The sequence below is a fragment of the Myotis daubentonii genome, chromosome 15 (assembly GCF_963259705.1).
Source record: "Myotis daubentonii chromosome 15, mMyoDau2.1, whole genome shotgun sequence".
Classification (NCBI taxonomy): domain Eukaryota; kingdom Metazoa; phylum Chordata; class Mammalia; order Chiroptera; family Vespertilionidae; genus Myotis; species Myotis daubentonii.
Window position 1 is genome coordinate 8267037 of NC_081854.1, and position 24106 is coordinate 8291142.

The 24106-nt window shown below is 54.5% G+C and overlaps 2 protein-coding genes and 1 pseudogene across 2 annotated transcripts in view; 1 reads left to right on the plus strand and 2 right to left on the minus strand.

The window, feature by feature from the left end:
* Positions 1-19151, minus strand: part of ALDH16A1 (aldehyde dehydrogenase 16 family member A1) — a 24455-nt gene extending 5304 nt beyond the window's left edge. Inside the window, exons 1-14 of the mRNA XM_059665304.1 lie at positions 19016-19151; positions 13725-13827; positions 13108-13234; positions 12453-12631; positions 12289-12366; positions 11754-11935; positions 11511-11663; positions 10910-11095; positions 9698-9793; positions 9370-9506; positions 9132-9237; positions 8914-9044; positions 8422-8589; positions 8000-8201 (exon numbers count right to left, since the gene is read on the minus strand). Coding sequence (XP_059521287.1) covers positions 8000-8201; positions 8422-8589; positions 8914-9044; positions 9132-9237; positions 9370-9506; positions 9698-9793; positions 10910-11095; positions 11511-11663; positions 11754-11935; positions 12289-12366; positions 12453-12631; positions 13108-13234; positions 13725-13827; positions 19016-19105 — 1938 coding nt within the window. The 5' untranslated portion in view covers positions 19106-19151. The remainder of the gene's footprint in view (positions 1-7999; positions 8202-8421; positions 8590-8913; positions 9045-9131; positions 9238-9369; positions 9507-9697; positions 9794-10909; positions 11096-11510; positions 11664-11753; positions 11936-12288; positions 12367-12452; positions 12632-13107; positions 13235-13724; positions 13828-19015) is intronic.
* On the minus strand, positions 13345-13516 carry LOC132217722 (U4 spliceosomal RNA; annotated as a pseudogene).
* On the plus strand, positions 19026-23990 carry PIH1D1 (PIH1 domain containing 1). Its single transcript, XM_059665382.1, has 10 exons — positions 19026-19163; positions 19739-20082; positions 20424-20490; positions 20866-21045; positions 22195-22256; positions 22348-22429; positions 22896-23025; positions 23235-23310; positions 23639-23782; positions 23869-23990. The coding sequence occupies exons 2-10, from the start codon at positions 19993-19995 to the stop codon at positions 23908-23910; spliced, it is 873 nt and encodes a 290-aa protein (XP_059521365.1). The 5' UTR covers positions 19026-19163; positions 19739-19992; the 3' UTR covers positions 23911-23990.
* Positions 23991-24106: the final 116 nt, after the last annotated feature.

Here is a 24106-nt window from a genome sequence, read left to right on the forward strand (position 1 = left end):
GAAGAGGGAGAGAGAGAGAGAAACATCAATGATGAGAGAGAATCACTGATCGGCTGCCTCCTGCACGCCCTCTACTGGGGATGGAGCCCGCAACCCAGGCATGTGCCCTTGACTGGAATCGAACCTGGGGCCATTCAGTCCGCAGGCCAATGCTCTATCCAGCGAGCCAAACCGGCTAGGGTTAAAGTATCTTTTTTTTTTTTTAATATACTTTTTTGATTTCAGAGAGAAAAGGAGAGGGAAAGAGAGATAGAAAGATCAATGATGACAGAGAATCACTGATCGGCTGAGTCCTGCATGCCCCACACTGGGGATCAAGCCTGCAACCTGGCATGTGCCCTGACCGGAATGTAACCTTAACCTCCTGGTTCATAGGTCAATGCTCAACCACTGAGCCATACCGGCCAGCTACACTTTTTAAAAAATATATATTTTTATTGATTTCGGAGAGGAAGGGAGAGGGAGAGAGAGATGGAAACATCAATGATGAGAGAAACTCATTGACTGGCTGCCTCCTGCAAGCCCCCTACTGGGGATCGAGCCCACAACCCAGGCATGTGCCCTTGACGAGAACTGAACCCAGGACCTTTCAGTCCACAGGCCGACGCTCTATCTACTGAGCCAAACCGGCTAGGGCTCTTTTTTAATCTGACTTCCTCACTCAGCATAGTCACTTGGAGGTTCATTCATGCTGTGGCATGTTCATTTCCTCTGATTGCCAAGTAGGAGTCCGTTGAAAGGATGTATCATATTTTGTTTATCTACCAACCTACTGAGGGATATCTGGGTTGTTTGGAGTTTTGGGCTACTACGAATGCTGCTGCTATGAACATTTGTGTGTAAGTCATGGTGCGGATATATGCTTTCACTTTCTCTAAAAATCTAGAAATGAGCCCTTGCTGGGTTGCTCAGTGGTTAGAGCATCATCCCGATAGGTCAAGGTTTCGGGTTCAATCCCCAGTCAGGACACATACAAGTAATCACCCAATGAATGCATCAATAAGTGCAACAAGGAGAAGCCAAGATGGCGGCATAGGTGTAAACACCTAAAATTGCTGCCTCGCACAACCACTTCAAAATACAACTAAAAGACAAAGCGGACACCATCCAGAACCACAGGAAGGCTGGCTGAGTGGAAATTCTACAACTAGAAGGAAAGAGAAAAGCACACGGAGACTCAGGGGAGGTGCGGAAGTACAGTGCAGAGGTACGGAGGCGGGCGCCCGAGGAAAGGGCTGGCAGCTGTGGACGTGGTTGTCTTTTTCAATCGGGAGGGAGTCTCAAGCTCCTGACTGCTCTGAACTCCAGTTCCGGGCGAGTCTCTGGGGACCCAGGCTCATACGGGGAGAAACTGGACTGTCTGGCATCGGTCGGAGCTTGAGGGCGGCTTTCTCTCAGAGGTGCTTGCAGCGATTACCAGGACACTGAGACGCGGGGCCTCTTAGGGCTGGGCTGAGGACCAGCCATAGCTGTTGCTCAGCCCTGTTGATTCCCTGAGACCCCGCCCCACCACAGCTGTGCACAGAGGCTTTTGCGTATGAATGACCTGGCCATTTACAATATAAAATTACCTAACTAATTGCAGCTGGGTCAGAGAGACCCAGAACATTCAAAAGAAGGCCCCAAGGCCCCACAGCAGCTTGCATTGCTTCACAGCTGGGCCTCATCTGGGCACCTCCAAACCCCCCAAAGAGAAGAGGAATCTCTCCATAACTCCTGCTGGGTAGCCTCACGCAGAGGCTAAATTAGCACCTCCTTAGAGATCCAAGAGCCAGTGTACCCAGTGGTCAGAGTGGGACCATCCAGATTACAACTCCTCAGATCCATAAGGGACACACTCAGGGGGCAGACTCAGAGAGCACCAAAGCCCCACTGAAGCAAGTCTTGCCCCATAAGGGTGTCTCCAGCACAGAAGTTCTCCCACCATAGACACAGCTGATTAGCCAATTGGCCTGGAGGTCAATTCCTCCCAGTGATACCAACAACAATCAAGGCTTAACTACAAGACTGTGCACACAGCCCACAAAGGGGTGCACCAAGAGTGTCCACCTTAGGTAACTGGGGAGGCTGAGCCACTGGGCCCTATAGGACACCTAGCACAGAAAGCCACTCTATCAACACAGGGAAGCAGCCAAAATGCGGAGACAAAGAAACAGATCACAAATGACAGAAATGGAGGAAAGCAAACTACTGGATATAGAGTTCAAAACCACGGTTATAAGGTCTTTCAAGAATTTTCTAGAAACCGCCGATAAATTTAGTGAGACCCTCCATAAATCTAGTGAGACCCTCAAGGATATGAAAAAGGACCAACTAGAAATTAAGCATACACTGACTGAAATAAAGAATATTATACAAAGATCCAACAGCAGACTAGAGGATCGCAAGAATCAAGTCTAAGATCTGAAATACGAAGAAGCAAAAAACACCCAACTGGAAAAACAAAAAGAAAAAAGAATCCAAAAATATGAAGATAGTGTAAGGAGCCTCTGGGACAACTTCAAGCGCACCAACATCCAAATTATGGGGGTGCCAGAAGAAGAGAGAGAGCAAGATATTGAAAACCTATTTGAAGAAATGATGACAGAAAACTTCCCCTACCTGGTGAAAGAAATAGACTTACAAGTCCAGGAAGCACAGAGAACCCCAAACAAAAGGAACCCAAAGAGGACCACACCAAGACACATCATAATTAAAATGCCAAGAGCAAAAGACAAAGAGAGAATCTTAAAAGCAGCAAGAGAAAGACAGTCAGTTACCTACAAGAGAGTACCCATACGACTGTCAGCTGATTTCTCAACAGAAACTATGCAGGCCAGAAGGGGGTGGCAAGAAATATTCAAAGTGATGAATAGCAAGAACCTACAACCAAGATTACTTTATCCAGCAAAGCTATCATTCAGAATAGAAGGTCAGATGAAGAGCTTCACAGATAAGAAAAAGCTAAAGGAGTTCATCACCACCAAACCAGTATTATATGAAATGCTGAAAGGTACCCTTTAAGAAAAGGAGGAAGAAGAAAAAGGTACAGATACAAATTATGAACAACAAATACACATCTATCAACAAGTGAATCTAAAAATCAAGTGAATAAATAGTCTGATGAACTGGTGATTATAATAGAATCAGGGGCATAGAAAGGGAGTGGACTGACTATTCTTCGGGGGGGGGAAAGGGGTGTGGGGGATGCGGGAAGAGACTGGACAAAAATCATACACCTATGGATGAGGACAGTGCGGGGGGGGGGGGGGTGAGGGTGGAGGGTGGGGTAGGAACCGGGTGGAGGGGAGTTATGGGGGGGAAAAAGAGAAACAATTGTAATAATCTGAACAATAAAGATTTAATAATAAAAAAAAGAAATACAAATTTCCAGTTATAAAATAAGTCACAGGGATGTGATGTACAGTATAGGGAACAGAAGTTTTTAGAAATTTAGAATATCCTTGTCCGCCTAGCCACGAGGTCATAATATTATTGTAATACCTATGTATGGTGACAGATGGTTACTAGATTTATTGCAGTGATCACTTTGTAAGGTATATAAATGCTGAATCACTATGTCGTAGAGCTGAAACTAATATAATCTGTGTGTAAACTACTAGTATAATTAAGAATAAATGTTTAATTGGAAAAAAGTGTGCTCAACCTTAAAGCGTAGTGTTATAATTCTAAATTATTATCACAATGGAAATAAACTTTAATAGCCTCACCACCCCCCCCCCAAAAAAATAAATAAGTGCAACAACAAAGTGATATTTCTCTTTCTCTACAAAAACCCCAAAACCAAAAATCTGCCCAGGCCCATGTGTCTTAGTTGGTTGGGCGTCACCCGTCTGTGCACTGAAAGGTTGCTGGTTCAATTCCCGGTCGGGATACATGCCCGGGTTGTTGGCTTCATTCCTGTTAGGGGGCGTGCAGGAGGCAGCCAATCGATGTTTCAAACTCACATCAATGTTTCACCTCTCCCCTCCCTTCCTCTCTCTAAAATATTTTTTTAAAAAACTAGAAATTAAATTTATTGAGGTAAATACCTAGGAATCATGGCTGGGTTATATGTAAGAGAAAGAGATAGAGAAACACAGATTGGCTGCCTCCCAGACGTGGCCCAGCCGGGGATTGAACCTGCACCCTGACTGGAAACCAAGCTGCCACCGTCTGGTTTATGGGTGGACTCTCTAACCAACCGAGCCACACTGGCCAGGGCTGAAATTTTAGCCATTTTCCTAGGTATGTAGTTACGCCTCATTGTGGCTCCATTTTGCATTTTTTAATTGATTTGAGAGAGAGAGAAAAAAGGAGAGAAACATCAATTCGTTGTTCTACTTACTTATGCATTCACTGTTGCTTCTTTTTTTTAAAAAAAATATATTTTATTGATTTTTTACAGAGAGGAAGGGAGAGAGATAGAGAGTTAGAAACATTGATGAGAAAGAAACATCGATCAGCTGCCTCCTGCACATCTCCCACTGGGGATGTGCCCACAACCAAGGTACATGTCCTTGACCGGAATCGAACCTGGGACCTTTCAGTCCACAGGCCGATGCTCTATCCACTGAGCCCAACCGGTTAAGGCTAAATCTTTTTTTAAATATATATGTTTTTATTTCAGAGGAAGGGAGATGGGGAGAGAGATAGAAACATCAATGATGAGAGAGCATCATTGATCGGCTGCCTCCTGCACATCCCCCACTGGGGATGGAGCCCACAACCTGGGCATGTGCCCAGACTAGGAATCAAACCGTGACCTCCTGGTTCATAGGTCAACATTCAACCACTGAGCCATGCTGGCCAGGTAAAATGGCTAAATTTTTAAATAAAGATTGATATCTAAAATGTTGGCGAGGAGGTAGAGAAACTGAAACACATACTGCTGGTGGGATAGCGAAATGGTACACTTTGAAAACCTGTTTGGCAGTTTCTTGTGAAATTAAGTATGCACTTATCGCACCATCTAGCAATCTGATTTCTAGGTATTTACACAAGAGCCATAAAAACATGTTCACACAAAGGCATGTATGTAAACTACTTACTCAACAGCTAAAGCCTAGAAAAGCCCAGCTTCCTAGCCACTGGTAAATGCAGGAACAGAGATGGTATGCACGTAAGATACCGCTACTCAGCAATAAAAAGGAATGTATTGATAGATGCAATAAGGATGCATCTTAAGAGCAATGAAAGAAGCCAGACATCAAACACTACACCAAGCATGTCAAACTCGAGGCCCGTGGGCCGCATGTAAGAAACGTTTTGTTGTTGTTTTTTTTAAATATACGTTATTGATTTTTTACAGAGAGGAAGGGAGAGAGATAGAGAGTTAGAAACATCGATGAGAGAGAAACATCGATCAGCTTGCCTCCTGCACATCTCCTACTGGGGATATGCCCGCAACCCAGGTACATGCCCCTGACCAGAATCGAACCTGGGACCTTTCAGTCCGCAGGCCGACGCTCTATCCACTGAGCCAAACCGGTTTCGGCATGTAAGAAACGTTTTAATAAAAATTTCAAAACTTAATTTTTACAATATTCTGTTGTACATAATCGACATATATAAAAGGCTGATATGCAAAGCGTCCCCTCAGGAGTTCGACTGGAAGACCGGGAGTTTGATCGCTCACTACGATGTGCGCTGACCACCAAGGAGGAGGTGGCACGGAATGAAGGAAGGCCCTGGCTGGCAGCTGGCAAGGCCTAGGAACCCTACCCATGCACAAATCCCGTGCACCGGGCCTCTAGTTACTAATAACGAACTACAATGTTCGCTAATGACTGATGACTATGATCGTGTTGCATTCATTTCCCTTACGCGCCTTATATGCAGGTGCACCATTTCTCTCCATCAGTACTACCAGGGAATATCTTAGCAGCCAATTGCCATCATTAGTCTTGGACTGACTTGTTTGGTTTGCGCAACAGGAAATATTTCGCTTTTGGAGAACAAGAAAAATAGGTTTATTTGCGTCACGCTTATTAATTCATGCAGTTCTTCAATGTCTGGTAAGTTAATGTTCAAGAAAAACGATTAATTTTTAATAAAATGTTATTTTATGTTAACGATGACTCATTTATTTCAGTCCTTTCTATTCAGCATGTCTACCGAAATAAACCTACGTGTCTATGAAAAGTGAAGCTTTTGGCCCTGACTGCTTTGGCTCAATGGCTAGAAAGAGCGTCGGCCTGGGGACTGAAGGGTCCCAGGTTCGACTCCGGTCAAGGGCATGTACCTTGGTTGAGGCACATCCCCAGTGGGGGGTGTGCAGGAGGCAGCTGATCGATGTTTCTCTCTCATCGATGTTTCTAACTCTCTATCCCTCTCCCTTCCTCTCTGTAAAAAAATCAATAAAATATATATTTTTTTTTAAAAAGTGAAGCTTTTTTTTTTTTGCGGCCCACAGACACTTACACCTTGCTTATTTGGCCCGTGGTAGCTCTGAGTTTGACACACTTGCAGTACACAGTATGACTGCATTTGCGCTCTTGAAGAAAACGGAAAGGACGGAAGTGTAGTGGTTGCCAAGCGCTTGGAGTGGGGGAAGGGGAAGAGGAGGGGGAAGCCCTTTGGGGAGATGAACATCTGTCCTGATCGTGATGATGCAACTGTACATATTTGTCAAACTTCACCAAAACGCAGGCCTGAGAAGTCACAGTTTGCTATCTGTATTCTGTACCCCAACTAAAGCCACACTTTAAAAACCCTCAAAGACTGCGGAGCACAGACAGACCCGAGAGTATTATGCTGAGTGAAATAAGCCAGTCAGAGAGAGACAAATACCATATGACTTCACCCTAATGGAATCTAATGAAGTAAATGAACAAGCAAAATAGAGACAGACTCATGGCTAGAGCACAGGCTGACAGCTGTCCGGGTCGGGGAGCTGAGTGAGAGGAAGGAGGGATTGAGAGAAAAAAAAAAAAAAAAAAGAGAAAGAACTCATGGACATGGAAAACAGCGTGGGGAGTGCTGGGGGAGGGGCCGTGCACAGATGATGTGTAGTGGAACTGGGCACCTGAAACCTGTATCATTTTGTTAACTACCCCAATAAATTCAATAAAAGTTCAAAAACAAAAATAAAAACTACCAAATAAAATAAAAAAGAAAATCAGCCGAAACTGGTTTGGCTCAGTGGATAGAGCGTCGGCCTGTGGACTGAAAGGTCCTGGGTTCGATTCCGGTCAAGGGCATGTACCTGGGTTGCGGGCACATCCCCAATGGGAGATGTGCAGGAGGCAGCTGATCGATGTTTCTAACTCTATTTCTCTCCCTTCCTCTCTAAAAAATCAATGAAATATATTTAAAAAAAAGAGAGAAAGAAAATCAGCCCTAACCAGTTTGGCTCAGGAGATAGAGCTTCGGCCTGCGGACTGAAGGGTCCCGGGTTCGATTCCCGTCAAGGGCATGTACCTTGGTTGTGGGCACATCCGCAGTAGGGAGTGTGCAGGAGGCAGCTGATCATGTTTCTCTTTCATCGATGTTTCTGGCTCTCTAACCCTCTCCCTTCCTCCCTTTGAAAAATTAATAAAATATATTTTTTTTAAAAAAGAAAATCATGCCGAAAACGGTGTGGCTCAGTGGATAGGGCGTCGGCCTGTGGACTGAAGGGTCCCAGGTTCGATTCCGTTCAAGGGCATGTACCTGGGTTGCGGGCACATCCCCGGTGGGAGATGTGCAGGAGGCGGCTGATGGATGTTTCTCTCTCATCGATGTTTCTGACTCTCTATCTCTCTCCCTTCCTCTCTGTAAAAAATGAATAAAATATATTAAAAAAAAAAAAATCATGGTTTCAACCCACTCAATTGACTTTATGGGTTACTAACAATTTGAAACACTAATCTGAGGTAGGCCCTATGCCCATTATACGGATGAGAAAATTGAGGTACGGAGGTCAAGGTACTTGCTGGTGATCACAGCGTGGGCCCCAGGTGTGGCTCACTCCAGAGCCTTTGTTCCGACCCCGCTCCACACCGCCCGCTCTGTCTGCCCTCCCACAGGGCCCGCTCACCTGCAGGCTGTGGCTCTGGGCCTGGGCGCGGGCCCCCCAGGCCCGAAGTCGCGTCACGCTCAGCTCCACCTCCGCCTGGGCGGCCTTGAGCTCCACTCCATGCCTCTCCAGCCTCAAGGACAGGGTGGGCTCCCGGCGCTCCAGGGCGGCTGCCAGTGCCAACAGCAGGGCTGCCCGGGCCCCCGGGGACTGGCCCATCCACCTGTGGGCGGACAGTGAACATCGGGGGCTGGTCTCCTGGCCCTGGCTCTTCCCAGGTGCCCCTCCTCTGTCCACGGCCCTTACCCTGGGGGTCCAGGCCCGATAGCTCAGCCGCCCCCAGGAAGAGAGGGGCCAACCACACCCCTATTCCGTCAGCCGTGGGAGCTAAGCCCACAGCCCCTCAGCCCTGGGGGCCTGGGTGCTGCCGAGACCCCGCTTACCCGGGGGCAGCCTGGTGGGCGGCCTCCACTGCCACTCGGATGTCCTTGGCTCCACCCTCGGCCACGTAGCCATGGAGATTGCCCTGCGAGTCGTGGATGGGCCTGGAGCTCCGGGCCCCAGGCGCCTGGAAACGGCCCCCCACGAAGAGCCCGTAGGGGGGTGCTGGGCTGTAGTAGGGTGAGGTGTGAGGGTGGGTCTGGGGGCCAAGGTGTGCTCAGAGCCCCTGAATGGACCACTCTAGCTCCCATGAGCTTCTGGGTAACCCCCAATTCTTGGCCCCACAAGGCTCTGGGGGACCCCAGACCTCCGTTCAGCAGGACTGAGGCTCTCCTCAGGCCTGGACGGTGGGTGTGAGGCCGTAAGACCTAGAATGCAGATCTGGGTGGGGCCTGGGACCCCTCCAGGGCTCTAGCTCACCCGCTTCAGTCCAAGGGAGCCTGCCCCTCCTCCCCCACAGGATTCTGGGAATCGTGGGCCCCGGAATAGCTCACCTGGGGCCTGTTTCAGGCCCAGCCGGGAGGGCTGAGGGCACGGTGAGGCCAAAGGTGTCATAGTTCAGATTCTCAGAAAGGTAGGGCAGCCGGGCAGGGGTCCCCGCGGGCCGCAGGTACTCATACAGGCCCTGTGAGAGGGATAGTGTTGGGAGGGTTCAAGGCGGGCACAGGGCTGAGAGAGGGTGCCGATGGTGCGGGCGGGAGGGGACACTCACATCTAGGCCCCCGTGCCAGGAAGACCCACTCTCCTTGCAGCCGCCCGTGGGCACCGCAGGGTCTCTGAGGCCGTGGGCGTTGATCCAGACTGTGCCCACCCGGAGCCTGTGGGGAGGACGGGGCATCAGAGAGCAAAGCAGGGAGTTGGGGGTGTGGAGAGTCAGAGACAGAGGCCTGAAGACGGAAGCGCAGGCCCTCCCCACAGGCCGCTGCCTGTGCCCGGTGGGTGCCACTGACCCATAGCCCAGCTCCAGGGCCTGCCCCAGCCTCTCGCTCCACACACTGGCACTGCCTCCTCGGGGCGTCCCGTTGGCCACGGCCAGTGCCTCCTTGGCCGTGCGGAATGGGGAGGCCACGACCAGAGGCCACGGTACCTGGAAGGTGACAGTGGGTTCAAGCAGCCTGCCAACCCCGCCCCCCTATGCCCGCCCCCACTAGGGGACCAGCGTCCAGGAGTCAGCAGCCCCAGACCCAGGCCAAGGGGCCACCAGGGCCTCTGCTGCGGCCCATGTCTGGGGGCAGATGGGTGGGTGGAGTAGGATCTCTTGGACACGAAGGGGCTCACCTCTGCCCGGGCACACGGGGAGGAGGGGGGCAGGTCAGAGACCAAGGTTGGGGGGAAGAACGGGCTGTCTAGGGGCACATCGCCAGCCTGGAACACCTGGGAGAACGGAACAGATCTACTAGAAGTCCACTCCCAGGCCCTCCTCCCCGAAACCCAGAGGCCCAGGCCCCCAGCACCTCCTCCCTCAGACCCAGGTCCCTCCTCCCCCGGCACCCAGAGGCCCAGGCCCCCAGCACCTCCTCCCTCAGACCCAGGTCCCTCCTCCCCCGGCACCCAGGAGCCCAGGCCCCCAGCACCTCCTCCCTCAGACCCAGGTCCCTCCTCCCCCGGCACCCAGAGGCCCAGGCCCCCAGCACCTCCTCCCTCAGACCCAGGTCCCTCCTCCCCCGGCACCCAGGAGCCCAGGCCCCCAGGAGCCCAGGCCCCCAGCACCTCCTCCCTCAGACCCAGGTCCCTCCACCCCCGGCACCCAGAGGCCCAGGCCCCCAGCACCTCCTCCCTCAGACCCAGGTCCCTCCTCCCCCGGCACCCAGAGGCCCAGGCCCCCAGCACCTCCTCCCTTAGACCCAGGTCCCTCCTCCCCCGGCACCCAGAGGCCCAGGCCCCCAGCACCTCCTCCCTCAGACCCAGGTCCCTCCTCCCCCGGCACCCAGAGGCCCAGGCCCCCAGCACTTCCTCCCTCAGACCCAGGTCCCTCCTCCCCCGGCACCCAGAGGCCCAGGCCCCCAGCACCTCCTCCCTCAGACCCAGGTCCCTCCTCCCCCGGCACCCAGAGGCCCAGGCCCCCAGCACCTCCTCCCTCAGACCCAGGTCCCTCCTCCCCCGGCACCCAGAGGCCCAGGCCCCCAGCACCTCCTCCCTCAGACCCAGGTCCCTCCTCCCCCGGCACCCAGAGGCCCAGGCCCCAGCACCTCCTCCCTCAGACCCAGGTCCCTCCTCCCCCGGCACCCAGAAGCCCAGGCCCCCAGCACCTCCTCCCTCAGACCCAGGTCCCTTCTCCCCCGGCACCCAGAAGCCCAGGCCCCCAGCACCTCCTCCCTCAGGCCCAGGTCCCTCCTCCCCCGGCACCCAGAAGCCCAGGCCCCCAGCACCTCCTCCCTCAGACCCAGGTCCCTCCTCCCCCGGCACCCAGAAGCCCAGGCCCCCAGCACCTCCTAACTCAGACCCAGGTCCCTCCTCCCCCGGCACCCTGCAGCCTGCACCCCGGCTCACCTGTGCGCCCTGGCTCTGGGCCTCGCGCACATACCGCTGGGCCAGCTCATGTGCAGCAGCCCCCCGGGCCCCCATGTCCACGGCCCCGTCGAGCCCTCGGCCTCCCCGGAGCCGCGCCATCCGCACCTGGAGCCGCCTCATCACCTCATCCCACACGGACTCCTGGACGAGAAGCCTGAGGCCCCCCTGATAGGGAAAGGGATTTCAGGGGCCATGTGGGGGGACAGGCCCCCACGGAGGGCTGAGACCCGGGGACACACATGCAGAGATCGAAGGAGGGTCAGGGAGAAGTGTCCAAGGACCCTGAGGCAGAAGGTGGAGTTCCAGAAAGCTGGTCATTTCAGAGTAAAGACAGAGGTTGGGAAACCAGGGGCACGAACACTCAGAACAGTGAGGGTCCTAGGGAGCAAGAGACAGGCCGGGCCCTGACAGAGCAGGAGAGCCGGGCAGGGAGACCGGAAATCGGAGGCGATGAGTCCCACACGCGCTGGTGTGAAGACACCAAGGACTGAAAACTGAACAGAGGCACGGGGCCCCAAGGTCTGGAGACAGACAGGCACGGCCCTCCGGACATCAGGGGACACCGGCGCGAGGGTCTCACCGGGCTGCGGTCCGACCAGGCTGCGTCCACGACGCCCTCCACGGCCGAGTCCACATCTGCCGCCTCCGTCAGCAGCAGCAGCGATTCGGTCCCCAGCGCCAGGCCCAGCTCGGGACCCACGCCCGCCAGGGTCCGCCGAAGGACACGTCCTTCCTGGGGGAACCCCACACCCCACGGGGTTCAGAGGGGGAAAACCTTCTGGAGCCCAGCCCTGCCCTGTCGCCCTCCTCGCCCTGAAGGTACCTCGATGGCTCCGCAGAAGGCCACCTTCTGGACCCCGGGCTGGGCGGCCAGGACAGGCCCCAGGGAGGCAGGGCCACTGATCACGTTGAGGATTCCTGGGAAGTGGCCCAGTTCCCCTGCCAGCTGGGCCAGGAGGAGGGGCGCTGGGGAGGCCGGGGGCACGAGGACCACCACAGTGCAGCCTGGGGAAGGCGGGCAACTCAAAAACTCAAGAGTCCAGGCCCCAGCCCCTCCTCCCTCAGACCCAGGGGCCCAGGCCCCCAGCCCCTCCTCCCTCAGACCCAGGGGTCCAGGCCCCCAGCCCCTCCTCCCTCAGACCCAGGGGTCCAGGCACCCAGCCCCTCCTCCCTCAGACCCAGGGGTCCAGGCCCCCAGCCCCTCCTCCCTCAGACCCAGGGGCCCAGGCCCCCAGCCCCTCCTCCCTCAGACCCAGGGGTCCAGGCCCCCAGCCCCTCCTCCCTCAGACCCAGGGGTCCAGGCACCCAGCCCCTCCTCCCTCAGACCCAGGGGTCCAGGCACCCAGCCCATCACTTACCCACAGCCAGGGCGGGGCAAATCCTCCACATCATCTCCAGGAAGGAGAATGTGGGTGGCAAGATGAGACCAATTACTCCTGCAGGAACAAATGAGGTGACCGGGACAGGCACTGGTGGGCCCTGATGGAAGAGGGGGCTGGGGGCCGGGACTCCTGCTTCTCACCCATGGGCTCCCAGCCTGCCAGCGCCTCCTCCTGGATGTGTGCCTGAATTGCATGGTACTGGAGCAGCTGCTGGGCCAGCGGGACATCCCGGTCTCGAACCTCTCGAACAGCCCGCCCAGTAACCAGGGACTCCAGGGTCCACAGCAGCCGCTGGTGCTTCTGGATCATCTTGGCCAGCCTGTGCAGAAAGCAAGGGGGCCCGTCATTCCCAGTGCCCCTCAGCCTGAAAGGGTCTTGAAACACACCCCATTTACCTGGACTACAATATTCCCCACGAACCCCTGGGACATCCCCCTTTACCAGGGGTAAGAACACTAGAGACTGATGGGAAACGTAGTCCAGGAAACAAATCCCGAGGCTGCTGTGCAAAGATGTTGGCCACCTGTAACCCTGGAGATGCTGGGCTTACCTCTAACTTCATACATTTTGGGAAATGGAATCTCCGTCTCTAGCTGCCCCAGGAGGGTGCTGGGAAACGGACTTTGGGGCCCACCAGTCCCGATGAGCCCCAAGGATATTCTTTCGGGGGGAAACAGAGGTTTTGTCATTATAGTCCCCGTAGATGGGACTAAAGGCCAAAAGGCATGCTGGGAACCAGGGTCTTTGTTCTCAGTCCTCCCCCCGCTCCCTGGGTCCACACCTCAACGGCATCACCTGGTCAGGTGCTTGGCCCGAGAGGCTCCGGGGAGTCCAATCCAGTTCTCCAACGCGGCCCTGGCTGCCTCTGCGGCTGCCGCCACATCCTCAGCCTGTGCCTGGAGGCAAGTGGCCAAGTTCTCTCCTGGGGAGACAGAGGGAGGAACCCAGATTGAAGAGGGAGGAAACTGTGTCAGAACGGCGGGGGGCTAAGATTTCCGGGGACTGGGAGCGGGCAGTAAAGCTGGTCCCTGGCCCTGCTGAGGGTCTCAGGTCCATCACCTGACAAATGGGGATAAATCCATTGGTCCTTGCTCCGAGGGCCTCCGCAGGCAAGGAGGGGATTTTATTTTATTTTTATTTTTTTTAGCAATAATCGCGCCTCAGATAAACCTCATTGGCTATGATACTGCCACTGCGCAAAGGTAAGGGAGGGATCTTTAGTAGACGGTGACTCGGAAAAGTGTCCACGGGGACTTGGGACCGTATTAGAATAACCAGGATCAGGAGGAGCCCAAACTCTCAGCCTCCTCCCCCCATCAGGCCCTGAGCAAAGACATTAGGGTGTCTGTGGTGGGTATGGCCGGAGGCATGGGTGCCTCTCCCTCCCCTAATGACTAGGGGACGCCTCCTACCTGTGATGGGATCCTGGCAAGGCACTGACTTCCTGTTTTCCGGCTTAAACCATTTTCCATTTACATAGTGGCCCAAGCACCGGTCCTGGGTGTCCAGCCAGGCCTGGGGAGGGGGAGGGTTTGGAAAGGGATCTGGGAGGCAGCTCAAGGAGCGCGATCCCTGCCCAGTGTCCTCTGGGAGGGGGACACCTGCCCCCCTTCGCCCCACCAGCTAATTCTTTTCCTGTGTAGGTAGAAAATAGACATAAACGTAACAGACACATAACACACTCAACATTTGAACCATTTTAAAGTGTACAATTCGCCGAAACCAGTTTGGCTCAGTGGATAGAGCGTCGGCTTGCGGACTGAAAGGTCCCAGGTTCGATTCCGGTCAAGGGCATGTACCTGGGTTGCGGGCACATCCCCAGTAGGAGATGTGCAGGAGGCAGCTGATCGATGTTTCTCATCGATGTTTCTAACTCTCTATCTCTCTCCTTTCCTCTGTAAAAAATCAATAAAATATATTTAAAAAAAATAAAGTGTACAATTCAGTGGCATTTAGTAAATTCACAGTATTGTGCAACTATTACCACTTTCTAATTCCTGAACATTTCATCACCCCCAAAAGACAGCTCCGCAGCCATTAAGCCAGCGGTTCTCAACCTGTGGGCCGCGACCCCTTTGGGGGTCGAACGACCCTTTCACAGGGGTCGCCTAAGACCACCGGAAAACACATATATAATTACATGTTGTTTTTGTGATGAATCACTATGCTTTATGTTCAATTTGTAACAATGAAATTTGGGGGTCACCACAACATGAGGAACTGTATGAAAGGGTCGCGGCATGAGGAAGGTTGAGAACCACTGCTAAGCAGTCGCTCTCCCTTCCCCTTTGCGCCCAAACCCTGGAAACGGCTAATCTGCCCTCTGTCTCAATGGATTTGCTAATCTGGGCAGTTCACGTCCATGGAATCCTACACTAAACGCCTTTTTGTGGCTGGCTTCTTTCACTTGGCATGGTTTTTTCTTTTCTTCTTTTTAATGTTATGATTGGCATGGCGTGTTCAAGACCCGTCCATGCCATATCCTGTGTGAGCACCTCATTTCTTTTTATGGCTGTAAGGTACTCATTATCGGGACGGACCACATTTTGTTTAGCTGGTCCTCGGTTGCTGGGCATGCGGGCCGTTTCCGCTCTCTGGCTATTGTGAATGGTGCTGGTGGAGATGTCCGTGTGCACGTTTTGTTTTTACACCTGGAAGCGATGCCCATGGGACCGTGTGGCTTCTAAGCCAGGTGGTTCCTGTGTTCCCTCCTGTCAGCGCTTGGGGAGTGAGTGTGGGACCCCGAATCCCGAAGACAGACTGGATGCTGCCCTGCCAGGCGCGGTTTACTTGGCCGTGGCACGTCTAACTGAGCCCAAGGCGTAGCATATGGGCTTTGCAGAGGGGCAGCCCAGGTTGGGGTCCCTGGAGCGAGGGCCACGGCCAGGGTTTGAATCCTGGCTCCGGTACTTACTCATGGTGCAGCCTTAGCCAGATCCTGCCGTGGCCTCGATCAGTGAGCCATCTGGAAGGTGGTGGTAAGGACAGCTCCCCACCTCAAAAGCATGTGAGGATGAATCATCCGTGTCAGATACCAAAGCAGCAGTACTTGTACCTTTCTATTATTTTTATTTATTATTATTATTTAACAAATATATATATATATATATTTTTTTTCAGTTTTGGAATTCTTTTTTTTTTAATTACAGTTTACTTTTATCTTAAAGATTAAATATATTTTATTGATTTTTTACAAAGAGGTAGGGAGAGGGATAGAGAGTTAGAAACATCGATTAGAGAGAAACATCGATCAGCTGCCTCCTGCACACCCCCTACTGGGGATGTGCCCGCAACCAAGGTACGTGCCCTTGACCGGAATCGAATCCGTGACTCATCAGTCCGCAGGCCGACGCTCTATCCACTGAGCCAAACCGGTTAGGGCTCTATTAATTTTATTGCAGCTCCATAGCAGCTTCACGTTTCTCTCTGTCCCTGGTCCCGTCTTCCCCAAATCCTTGCTAAATCCATGACACGCTTCCCACTTTTTCCTTCTACAAACTTCTCTCTTATCACCCCCAATGCCTCAGTCTCCTGACTTGTCTCTTCCCCTGCCAACTGGCCCTTCTCCTTTTTCTTTAAAGTCAAATGGTCAACAGGAAGTTCCTAATTCAAATCCCTCCAGAGGCTGGGGGGGGGCGGTAGGGGGGGGAGGGAGAAAGACACTTCTGACACAGTTGAGGGTATCTGAGCACGAGCTGGGCATCAGATGATATTAAAGTAGGACTGTTAATGCTGAGTGTGCAAATGGCAGGGTGGTTATGTTAGAGGAGTCCTTATGTGTTAGAAATGAGGAATCAAATATTTATGGGAAAATAATATGACATCTGGGATTTAATTTTTTGTTGTTAATGCTCACTGGAGGTTATTTTTTCCATTGATTCTTCGTGAGAGTAGAAGGGGCGGGGAGGGGGGGAGGAGGAGGGGAGAGAGAGAGAAAGAGAGAGAGACATCCATGCGAGAGAGACACGTTGATTGGTTGCCTCCTACATGGGCTCGGAAGGAGGACGGGGACTGAACCGGAAACCCAGGTACATGCCCTTGACCGGGAATTGAACCCGAGACCCTCCTGGTGTGCGGGCTGACTCTCTAACCATTGAACCACGCCGGCTAGGCCATGGGATTGGAATCACTCCAGAAAAAGAGAACACACAGGGAGACAACAACTGGACCAAATGCTAATCATTGTTGAAGCGCAGTGAGGGATGCATGAGAGTTCACAATATTAAGTACTCTGGAATTTTGCAAAATTTCCCTCCAAAGAAAAACAAAATCCTAAAAGAATGTCCACAGGGTCCCCGCAGACCTCGCTAGTGTGAGAAGAGGGCCTGGGGGAGACTGGGAACTCGCCACTTGTCTAACAAGACAAACTGTCGCTAACGGAGCCAGATGATTTTTGTCAGGGAACGTGAGCCAAAGGTTGCCAAATTGGGGGATTTTATTTTCAAGAGAAGCTGGAATCCCGGATGTTTACATGGAGTTAGTTGTCAACAAATTCACATTTTTTACCAATAAACATCGGCCAAAGAAAACATGTTTATTGGCCGAGTCTGGCCAACAGACCCTAAGGCTGAGACCTTGGTCTGGGGCAAGGTGGGGGCACCACAGGCGCTGGAATCTGAGGGCTCAGGTTCAAATCTCAGCTTCCTCCTTTTCTCTTGTATTTAATTTAAATTCTTGATTGGTTGAAAGTTCAGCTTCCCCTTTTCGGCTGTGCTGACCACGGGCAAAAATGACTTACTTCTCCAAGCCTCTGTGCGCTCTCACTAAGATAATAACGACAATGACCCCTCCCATGGTGGTCCTGGGAGAGTCCATGCAAGTATGCTGAGCATAGAGGGTCACAGAGAAAGCATCCAATAGGAGCTTTTAGCACATTGCTATTTTGCGACATTCCACTCCCACCCTCCAAGTGTGGGGGTTCTCTGCACACTGTCACAGCTCCTTTTATTTATTTTTTAAATGTATTTTTATTGATTTCAGAGAGGAAAGGAGAGGGAAATAGAAACATCCATGATGAGAGAGAATCATGGATCGACTGCCTCCTGCAAGTCCCCCACTAGGGATCGAGTCCACAACCCAGGCATGTGCCCTTGACCAGAATCGAACCTGGGACCTTTCAGTTCGCAGGCCCACGCTCTATCCACTGAGCCAAACCGGCTAGGGCTCAGTTATCTTTTTGACATTGATGCCTCCCAGGTCCCTGCCTCTAGACCTGAGGCTCAAAGTGGTATTTTTCAAAAATATACATATTCTTATTGATTTCAGAGAGGAAGGGAGAGGGAGAGGTAGAAGCATCAATGATGAGAGAGAATCACTGATCGGCTGCCTCCTGCACGCCCCCTGCTGGGGATGGAGCCCGCAACCCAGGCATGTGCCCTTGAGTAGGAAACACTGAATCAGAGTCACACCAGCCCGGCCCAAAGTGGCCTTTGACTCCTGCACCCGTTGGACAACATGTGATAACTCAGCTCAGCATCTTTCCCCGGAAGCTTGCTCCTCCAGGGTTCACCATGGGATGGGGGACAGGCCACCTCGCCACAGGGCCAGACCCCAAGTGCGGTCCTCGCCCCTCAAGTTCCCCGAAGCCTGCTGCTCCTGCACCGCGGCCTCATCCCCTCCTCTCCCTCCACAGCCTGCGCAGGCGCAGCTCGCATCCTGGACGTGGGCTCTTCTTCCAGCCTCCTCCCCTCCCCCTGCAGAAGCCCAAGCTCCTCCATTGGGGGTGACCTGGCTCCATGGGGGGGGATTTCTGAGGGGCCTGGGCCATTACGGAAAATTCGAGGCGCCTTACTTATCTGCAGGAACCTCCAAAACGTTATGGGAGGCTCTGAGGCAGCGATTCTCAACCTGTGGGTCGCGACCCCTGAAAATACATCCTGCATACCAGATATTTACATTACGATTCATAACAGTAGCAAAATTAGTTATGAAGTAGCAACGAAAATAATTTTCTGGTCGGGGGTCACCACCACATGAGGAACTGTAGTAAAGGGTCGCGGCATTAGGAAGGTTGAGAACCACAGAGCCTGAGAGATCACAGGATTCCCAGGGAATTTGAGGGTCATGGAGCACCATCAGCATTTTCAGCGGCCCCGAGGACTCACGGGGGGGCCCACGCGACACTCCCAGAGGTGGCGAGGGACCACGGGGGGCCCATGAGGGCACGCTGAGGGGCTGTAGGTAACGAGGAGTTCTGATGGATTCCGGGGTTCCGAGAGCCCCCCGAGATCACAGAAGCCACACAAGTACAGAGGAGCCTGAGGACTCACGGGGACTCCACGGAGGGTCCGAGTGACTAGGGGAGCCCCATGAGAACTCTCGGGGTGCCCTGGAGGACCACGGAGGCACAGGATGTTCTCAGGAACCCTGGGAAGTCTACGGGGGTTCAGAGGTTCCCTGGAGGTTCTGATGTGGCTCCGAAGAACCAGTCGCACCCCTCCGGGTGGGGCGGGTCTGAGGAAGCGGGAAAACACCGCCTCGAGCTCGGGCCGTGAGGCACGAGGACCCGCTAAAGGGCTGAGAGGCACAACCGCAAAAGCTCCCGGGAAGCTGGTCCAGGGGCGCCGGGAATCACGGAAGCAAAGTGCGGAGTCGCGGAGCTGCCGCGGAGGATCACGGGAGTCAGCGCGCAGAACCCGCGCGGGTGGAGCGGGGAGAGAGGGAGGGAGGAAGGGAGGGGCAGCGCCGGCCCGCAGGCCCTCACCAGCGCGCATGCGTGGCTCTCCGGCGCGGGTCCGTACTCCAGCGTGGCGAAGATCTCTCGGGTGCGGGACCCCGCGCGCGTGGCAGCCATCACCGGTCCAGACCGCTTTCCACCAACTGCCGGGCGCTCTACCCGAGGGAACTTCGAGGTCCGAAGGGCGGGGCCGCCCCCTCCAGGGCGAAGGGCGGGCCGCAGGAGATAGAACGTGACCCAACCTTAGGACCCGGCGACCCCGCCCACGTAGTTCGGAGCATGCGCAGTCCTCACAGTGGGGGGACGGAAGAGAAATTGTGCGTGCCTTGCAAAAACGGAGAGTTCCAGATTTAGAAGGGTGGCCGTGTTGGTGTGTCTTCCCACCACCCTGTTCACAAAACTGCAGCTTTCGGCCCGAAATACATTTACTAGAGAATCGGGTCTAGCTCTGGGGCGAAGCGATAGTTCGGAGATCAGAAGGGAATCTTAGGATGGACACTGAAATGAGGGTTTGACTGCCCGTAACCTGGCCTGAGGAAGCTGTCGGGAAGGAGGGGGAAGTTTGCCTTTAATCGACAGCGGAAGTGTGGCCTTAAGGGAATCAGCCTCAGAATCTAGTTTTGATTGGTTGAGGTGAGAGGAGGCGTGGCCTCGTACTTAGACTCTGATTGGTCAGTAGCGCGGTTGCTGGTTAAGGTACGAGCGCTGAGGGAGTCGGAAGTGTGGCGAACTCAAATTTCTGTTACACAGAGACCGGAAGAGTGGCTGTCATTTAAACATTCGGCGTGTTGGAGCATCGAGAGATACTGTTCCCCAACAGATTTGACGACGGTACCTGATCTGAGTGGAACTGTAGCCTCCGGCCAGATTCCTCGATTCTCATATACAACAGTGGGTGTCGGAGTCTGTTGAGGGCCCGGGAAGCCGGCCCCAGAGTTCCGATCCCAGCAAAGGCTCCCCCACGTCGGCGTTGCTGGGGACGCCTAGGTCTCTTTCCCGGGGCCATGGCGGACTTGAAGCTGCTGGTGCCGGAGCTGAACGAGGCGGAGGCCATGGGCGCCGAGACTGCGCGTTTCCAGGAGCTGCTGCTGCAGGTGCGCACTGACCAAGGACTCCTGTGTCCCTGGTTATTTGGGGGATTCTTTTTTTTTTTTTTTTTTTTTCCCTGAGAGGGGATTGCAGTTCCCAGAATGCACTAGAGAGGCAACAGGGCTTCTGGGAATTGTAGTTGGTTAACTCCAAGTTTGCTAGGCTCTGGAATAAATGGGAGTAAGACTGGGGTTGTTCTTTGGGTTCCTCAGAGGAGGACAGGGACATAATATGTCTTATTCCCTGCGTGGCTCATATCCCTAAACATTGCTCAGTAAACATTTGAGCAACAAATGCGGGTTTGATAGCACAGACGCCAAGCCTGGAATCATGTTCCTTCACCCAGGCCTCCAAGGAGCTCCAGCAGGCCCAGACGAGCAGACCAGAATCAACACAGATCCAACCTCAACCAGGTGAGGAAGGCAGAAACCCAAAGAGAGTGAGTGGTTCCCAGGGAGAAGTGGAGAGACACTGGGGTCAAAGGACACAGAGGAGGGAGGAAAGGGACATCATAAGAGGGTTTAGAAGCCTTGGTGGGGAAGTGAACAGAGATCCAGAGGGAGATCCAAAGAGAGGAGTGGGGGGGGGGGGGCGTGACTAGGGGGACAGAGACTCCAAGATGGAAAGAGAGTCAGAGGTCCCAGGCGTGCGGAGGGGGACAGAACCAGAAAGTGGAGGACTGAGACTCAAGGAAGGGGACAGATGGAAAGAAGGACAGACTGGGGAGAGGACGGATGGAAATCAAGACCCACATGGAGACATGGTCAGGACCAACCCATTCCCACCAGGCTTCTGCGTAAAGACCAATTCATCCGAAGGGAAGGTTTTCATCAACATCTGTCACTCTTCCTCCATCCCTCCCCCGGCTGACATGACCGAGGACCAGCTGCTTCAAATGCTGGAGGAGGACCAAGCCGGGTTTCGCATCCCCATGAGTCTGGGAGAGCCTCATGCCGAACTCGATGCAAGTCAGTACCTTTGGGGGGACCCAGGACCCCGGCCCCCTAGGTCCTTCCTTCCCCAGGACCCCAGAATCCAGGGCCCAGGACTCTCCCCCTGATCGGATCCCTTCCCCCAGGCATACCCCTAGCCTACTGGGCCTGCTGCAGCGGCCGCCTGGGGCAGCCCTGGTTCTGCCCACCTGGCCAGGCTGGCACTTCTCTCTGCCTCCCTCCAGGGCGAGGGCGGGCGGGCAGGTGCTTTATTAGCCCATCTTCTGGATCGAGGCCCAGGCCAGCTCTCACCCTAATCTCTGTTTTCTCCTTCACCCTGTCCCCTGTCTCTGTCCCTCTGCCCCTCTCACCTCTGTCTCTGCGGCATTTCTGTCTCTATGTCCTTGCTTGTTCAATTCACATATGTCCCCTAAAGCCTCCCGGGACCACATTTTGGGTGGTGCCCCGGCGAGTAGGGACTTATCAAACCCAGAACTTGGGGTTTCAATACTGTGCGATTCTTGCTGTGCCGGAGGGAGCGCTTGGCCCACATCGAAGGGTCAGGGTCAGGGTCAGGTTCAGGGAGGGCTTCCTGGAGGAGGAAATATCCAACTTAAGATGAGAAGGAACCGGAGTGATTCATCGGGTCAAGACAGAGAAGATTCTCCGGACATCACAGCCCCACAGCCTTTCGCCCCCGACAAAGCCTGATATTAGCCCCATGTCCCCTCCCCTGGGGCCAGGCCAGGGGCAGCCAGCACGGAGCTGCTTCCTTTTTTTCTTTAATGGTCCCAAGTCAGCGGTTCTCAACCTTCCTAATGCCGCGACCCTTCAATACAGTTCCTCATGTTGTGGTGACCCCCAACCATAAAATCATTTTCGTTGCTACTTCATCACTGTAATGTTGCTGCTGTTATGAATTGTAATGTAAGTATCTGATCTGCAGGATGTATTTTCATTGTGACAAATGGAACATAAAGCATAGTGATTCATCACAAAAACAGTATGTAATTACATATGTGTTTTCCGATGGTCTTAGGCGACCCCTGTGAAAGGGTCGTTCGACCGCCCACGGGGTCGCGACCCACAGGTTGAGAACCGCTGCTTTAGTGCTTTCTCCATGCCTGTCTGAGCCCTGGGGCTGCCCCGAGGGCGGGGGGGCCTCACCCATTTCTCTCCCCGCAGAAGGCCAGGGTTGCACCGCCTACGACGTGGCTGTCAACAGCGACTTCTACCGGAGGATGCAGGTTGGGGGCGTGGCTGCGGGTGAGGCCTGGGCAGGGGCCGCTCCCTTTACCCTCGAGCCCTCCCGCAGCCCTGCTCCCCGCTCTGTCCTAGAACAGCGATTTCCTGCGCGAGCTGGTGATCACCATCGCCAGGGAGGGCCTGGAGGACAAATACAGCCTGCAGCTGAGTCCAGGTGAGGGGGCCTGGGCAGCGTGGGGGCCGCCCTTGGGCGAGGCGGGCGAGTGTGGCTAAGCCTTAGCCTCTAGGCTGCGATCCTGGGGACAGTGCGAGGCTCCCCGGGGTGTGTGGGGTGTGTGGGGTGTGTGGGGTGTGTGGGGTGTGCGGGGTGTGTGTTAGTGCCTGTGGAGCGGGACCTGGCCCGTAATCTAGGTAAAGGGCGGGGTCTGGACAGTGTGGGAGCCGTGGAGTCTGAAGCATCTCTTAGGATCAGATTTTATTGGCTAATACTCCGGGAAGGCGGGGACAAGGTGGGCGCGCTTCCTAAAGCCAGGCCTGGGGTTGTGGTCAGTTCCCTGGCCACCTCCACCCTTCTCCCCTCCCGGGAAGCTCTCCCGGAGCTAGACGCCCCCCCTGGCGCTTGGAGGAGGGAAGGGAACCCTTACCCTGTGACCTTACCCCGCCCTCCCTCCTCCCCGCAGAGTGGCGCCTGTTGAAGAACCGGCCTTTTATGGGCTCCATCTCCCAGCAGAATATCCGCTCCCGCCAGCGTCCTCCGATCCAGGAGCTGGGGAACGTGTTTACCGCTGACTCCTTGAGGCCCGCGGAAAGGTGGGCTGTCCTGGGTCCCTCTCTCCTGTCCCCCACTGCTCTTTGCCATCCCTCCCTCCCCAACGGGGCGGTGTCCTGGGGCTCTGGGAACCCCCAGACCACCCCAAGGCCGCATGCTGGCGAGAAAGGAGGGAGCCACATGCCAGGCAGGGGCAGCAGCCCCCGAGGACCTGGGGCTCTCCTCAGTTCTGGCTCTTGTTCCTCCTCAGCCCTGAGAAGCCCCACCTGAACCTCTGGCTGGAAGCCCCTGACCTCCTTTTGGCGGAAATTGACCTCCCCAAGCTGGTGGGTGTACCCTCGACCTGAGCTGGAGAATGAGGTTGGGGTGTGGGAAGGAGAGCGGCCTGGGCTGGCTGCCAGCCCGTTAGTGCTGCCGTCTGAGTTTAGGGCCCTCGGGCCCACTTCCGGTGCTGTCCCAAGGGTACCCAGGGCATCGTAAGTGATCCAGCGTGGAGAACTGTAATTACCGTGCCCCCCGCCCCTTTTCCCTGGAAGGTTAGAGCCTTTAAATACGGTCTCCCAGCACGTGAGCCTGCTCTCTCCGCCCGTGTTTTCATCATCCTGTGTCCTGTTGCCGGAAGGGAAGGGGGTGCTGATTGCAGTCTATCCCCAGGATGGAGCTCTAGGGCTGTCGCTGGAGATTGGGGAGAACCGCCTGGTCATGGGGGGCCCCCAGCAGCTGTACCAGCTGGATGCCTACATCCCCCTGCGGATCAACTCTGCTGAGAGCAAGGCGGCCTTCCACCGGAAGAGAAGGGTACCTGGGCGGGGGGTGGTTCGGGGAAGCGGAGACATGGGGCCGGGACTCCTGGGTCCTGAACCCTCGCCCTTTCCTCTCCTCAGCAATTGATGGTGGCGATGCCCCTTCTGTCCGCGCCTTCCTGACCCGGCGTCGCCCTGGGCTTCCAAGTGGGGAGAAGAAGGTGATTGCTTCTCTAAGACTGAAATAAAAGAGTTTGCCTTTACTGTGTGTCCGGCTGGGAATACATGGGGAGTGGGCGGGGGGGGGGGGGGGACATTGGGCTGTAGCCCTGGCGTCCCGAAGGGGTCACTGCTGCAGCGCAGGCCTCGTCCTCTCCCT